This window comes from Plectrocnemia conspersa, unplaced genomic scaffold, assembly GCF_051122295.1.
Source record: "Plectrocnemia conspersa isolate PC_06_02 unplaced genomic scaffold, ASM5112229v1 ptg000006l, whole genome shotgun sequence".
Lineage (NCBI taxonomy): Eukaryota > Metazoa > Arthropoda > Insecta > Trichoptera > Polycentropodidae > Plectrocnemia > Plectrocnemia conspersa.
The window spans coordinates 22022969-22027500 of NW_028277170.1; the positions used below are offsets into that span (position 1 = coordinate 22022969).

Genomic DNA, 4532 nt, shown 5'->3' on the forward strand with positions numbered 1-4532 from the left:
GAACGTTTGATATGCTACAGTAGAGGGTGTTCTATTGTGTTGTACCACGTTTTATAGAAATAGATCAGATTATCTGATTAAAAAATCGCAACTACACGAATGTATTAAATTCGGGAACTTTAAGCAGCATATTAAATTGATTTGTATATACAAGTGGACGCAGCACAATTATAATTACTAATCGAAAGTGTATCAAGTGACCCTCTACTCTACGTCGTACGAATACAAAGTGTTTTTCCACAAAGACAATCGTCTGATTTAAACATTAAATTGCACACTATCAATGTTTTTTTTTATTTTCATACAATACTAAAAAATTACTTGTATTTATATTATTGATTTTAATATTCAAAGCTCTAGTTTACATATATCGATTATAATGATTCGCACAGTTTTATGCGTAAATCAGACTATCGTTTCTCTGTACCGAAAAAGTTAAATTTGCTATTGAAGATGCTCATCTCAGAAGAGACCCCCCCGCGATTCACAAAATTGAGGCACAACTCTAGTAAATATTACGTAAAATTTAAACGACGGATAAAAACGATAATTGACTAAACGTCCGCGCGATCGACGATTGTCGTCGTAAAAAAGCACCAGCTTTGAGTATCCTCGTCGGACGAATTAAATATTATAAATTAACTAAATACAAAGGGACGAAAACGCACACATAAACGCGCCGTACAGTGAGTATATAATATTTTTTGTTCAACGGCGCCATATACAAAATATATACACATATATATATTGAAGTGCTCGAAAAGTTTCTGTGTTAACGTACATATTTATATATTAAATATTCACAAATACAATATTTGTGGAAATAAACTTTTCGAGCAGTAATATACGTACACGTAAACAAATTAAATACATTATTTTTTTGTACATACACACAGAAATGCAAATTTTCTCAATTAGTTAAATAACAAACAATATATCACAAGTCAAATGTTATCAACACTTTACAATGGCATGTGTTATAATACGGTCGCCAGATACTGTTAATATATTTTAAAGAAGATTGTCAGATATGGGAATAATATAGAATCGAGCAATTAATATCCTTACTAATTAAATATTATGTTAATACGTTTAAAATTAGATAATACATAATCCGGCAACCTAAAATATGAATTAAAAATCATATTTGTCATAAAGAAAAACGTTTATATAAATATAAATATAAATAAAAAAAATAAAAATATTACTAAATAATACTCAAAAATGGAAAACTTAAAATCAGAGGAATGCAAATTAACTAAAATCACACATTTCGGAATAAGAGAAACAAACGATAATATTAAAACTTTGATTAAATGCAAAACTGTGATTCACAGATCGATATAAATAAATAATACTGTGAAACAGACATTGAAAATCATTTGGTGTAATTTTTGTCTCTGCAAACTAATAACTTATAAAAATATACTTTTGAACCATTTAGACGCGATTAAAATAAATACATGGAAATTTATATATTGACAATAGTCAATCAATCCGCTTTTTGTAATACAAAAAAAAGGAATTAGTCGCAAAAATATACAAAATAATTTAATTATTAATTATTATTTAAGAACATAAAAATTACAGTGACTTGACTATACCTCGTTGATAAATTCGAGGTTATGCAATGTTTCGTTATTCATATTAATAATATAAAATAAATAGTCATTGTTATTAGATTCATAAAAAATTATCATAAGCGGCTGTCGATATTCGTTAATATCTTTTCGATTTTATTCACAGGCAGTCCTCGACTTTGTACAACTGATTTAAAACTTAGTATTAGAATTTAATTGGAACCTGCAACAGTCAGTCCTGAATTGTTCGATAGTGAGCTGAATAAAAACCTTAAAATGAGAAGAAAAAAATCCATACATGTTCAGAAGAAACACTGTTATCAGTACGATATACTGTTACCAGTATCAGATCTGCATTTAGTGTCTCGAATATTCCGCATACTCTTTAGATCCCGACCCATCATTGGACCAAAACAAGCGATAAGAGGAAAGAAGTCCAGGTCTTATAAATAGATACAGCACAAAAATATTTTTAAGCCCTGGAAAGCTCGTATCGAACACCTTTTATAAATTATAAAAATTATTTTATAATCAGAACAGAAACTGCTGCATGATCTAGAGAATAAAAAAACAATTGCCATAGAGCAGATAGCTGCCACTAGAGCCAACAAGATAACGATTGAAAAACAGCATAATGACTTATAAACGTCACTAACAGCTGATATAAAATATAATAAATACTGTCACAATAGATCTAGGTTAATTGACAATACATTATCCTTTGCTTTTAAAAAGTTAGAAATTTAAATTAGGAAATCTACTGTACAATATTTGTTTATATCCTTTATCATTCAATGGACGAAATACTATTAGAAAAATATTAAATAATATAAATTCATAACTAATGAGTATTTGTATTATTTATGTTTTAGTAATGTAAAAAAAAAGTAGTAAAATAAATAATTTGTCGAGTCGAGGACTGTCCGCATGCGAGTATGATGAATTTGACCGACCCATTACGGTACTCTATCATTTCAACCCTAATCATTAAAGCATATACAATATTTTTATGTACAATTGCGTTATGTCAAGTCTAACCGATCGGGTGACTCGCAAAACTCGAAAGATTTGATCCTGCCACCGTCGACCAGCGGCGTTGGCATTTCTTCCAACGGCACCTGTATCCGTATTCTGTAATCGCCGACAGCGGCGATACCGGGCAACGACACCGGATGCTTCGCATACTGATCTTTCATTACGACATCTTGGAGGGAGTCATCCGAGTTTGAATAATGAGCATTGGTCGACATTATGGTGGGCGGATCATCGGGACTGCTGTACGTCACGTGGATCCGGACTATGTCTTCTACGTGCGGAGATATTGAGCAAAGGCCAGGCGTGGCGCGAGGGGTCGAGTGCGTCGTCGAAGGCGCCTTTTGCATGTTACACACTCCAGATCTGAAAATGTACAATTTTAATATTACAGAGTGCCATAAGTGTGCGATCGAAATAGTATTTTAATGACCTTATCGATCCGGAGCCATCGGATATGATGCTGTGTGTGTCTAGTGAATTTTCTGGTGCATGAGAGCGACTGCTCGAGAACACTGATAAATCAGCGGTAGATGTCACGGAGGTGTCGGCGAGCGATCTTCTCGATCCACCCAATAGTGACGAACACTCCTCAGTGTTGGTATCGTTCTTAAAACCTGTAAAATAATGTTGTTTATCAAATCATTGTTTATGTAAAAGTAAAGATTTTTCTTTTTAAATTTACTTTTCATTTTAGAAACACAATTAAATGTATCGTCAATTTTATGAAGTCATGGAATAAGATAAATAAAATATTGGTGATCATTCAAATGGAGTTTTTGTTTATTCAAGATATAATTGGAGTATATTTAATAATAATAATAAATAGTGTATCTTTTAATATTAAATTTAAAATAAGAGGGGCACGTAGTATTGCTATAAAACGAAAATTAACTAAGTGATATAGTGTTAAAAAATCATAGAAGATTGTGAGAAGCAGGATTATATTGATGTGTTTCTAAACATAAACCATCGGTCCAATAAGATGTTTTAATTGATGATAAAGCAAAAATAAATGTTGTTCTTTTGTGTTAAGCCTAGTCTACACGTAACGTTTTGTCGTCAGTCTTGCGTGATCATGTCAGATTTGTCAAACAAAACATTACGTATGGACAGCAAGTTTGACGTTTTGCTTGAATTAAATGAAGTTCGAAGACTGATGGGCTGGAGCTTTGTGAACATTAGAGTCTCCAATTCGAGTAATCGAGTACTCGATACTCGAGTATACTTGTCTATTTTTCAAGTACTTGATAATCGAGTATTTTGAAAATTACTCGATTAATACTCGAAATTAAAAAATTTTGAAATATTTTAGAAACAAAATTAACTTTAACTCGGTCCGGTAAAGGTTAACGTCTTGCTTTTATTTGGCGTTTATGCCCGAAGTCCCGAGTTAGAGCGGTTACTATCAGGTATAATTTTTTCATAGTTCCATAGTTGCATAGTTCCGGTCGTCGGCTATGTTAGTGAGTACGACGGAGAAATTTCTTTTGTGTTTTCTGTTCGACAGTCCCGACTTATCTAATTTATGGCAATGAACAATATGAAATATCAACAAAAAAAATTTTAGGTTTTATGACTATGCAGTTGTAGCGTAAAGTGTTGTGAATTGTTTATACTGATCCCTCAGCTTAAAATATAAATCAAAACAATTGTGTGTTTTAAAGTAGTCAGTTCTTTGCGAACCGTTTAGCTCTAGAGTGAAAGGGATTCACCCAAATACATCTTCGAAGGATATAGATTTAAATTCTTCGCAGTAATCAGAAGGAGTAGAATATTGTATATTGTTAAGAAAAAAAATCTATTCAAAAAGAATTACAAAATGCTATTTTGTCAATAGTCGAAGGAAATAAGAGAAAAGCAGAGAAGGGAATGAAAGAAGAGAGCATAAAAAGAGAGTTCAAAAAATTTTATATCTAT

General features: G+C 31.7%; 1 protein-coding gene across 1 annotated transcript in view; it reads right to left on the bottom strand.

Moving 5' to 3' along the window:
* Window positions 1–2471: 2471 nt before the first annotated feature.
* Window positions 2472–4532, bottom strand: part of RN-tre (USP6 N-terminal like RN-tre) — a 13367-nt gene continuing 11306 nt past the window's right edge. Inside the window, exons 5-6 of the mRNA XM_088188165.1 lie at window positions 3046–3229; window positions 2472–2978 (exon numbers count right to left, since the gene is read on the bottom strand). Of these exons, the coding sequence (XP_088044291.1) occupies window positions 2603–2978; window positions 3046–3229 (560 nt within the window). The 3' untranslated portion in view covers window positions 2472–2602. The remainder of the gene's footprint in view (window positions 2979–3045; window positions 3230–4532) is intronic.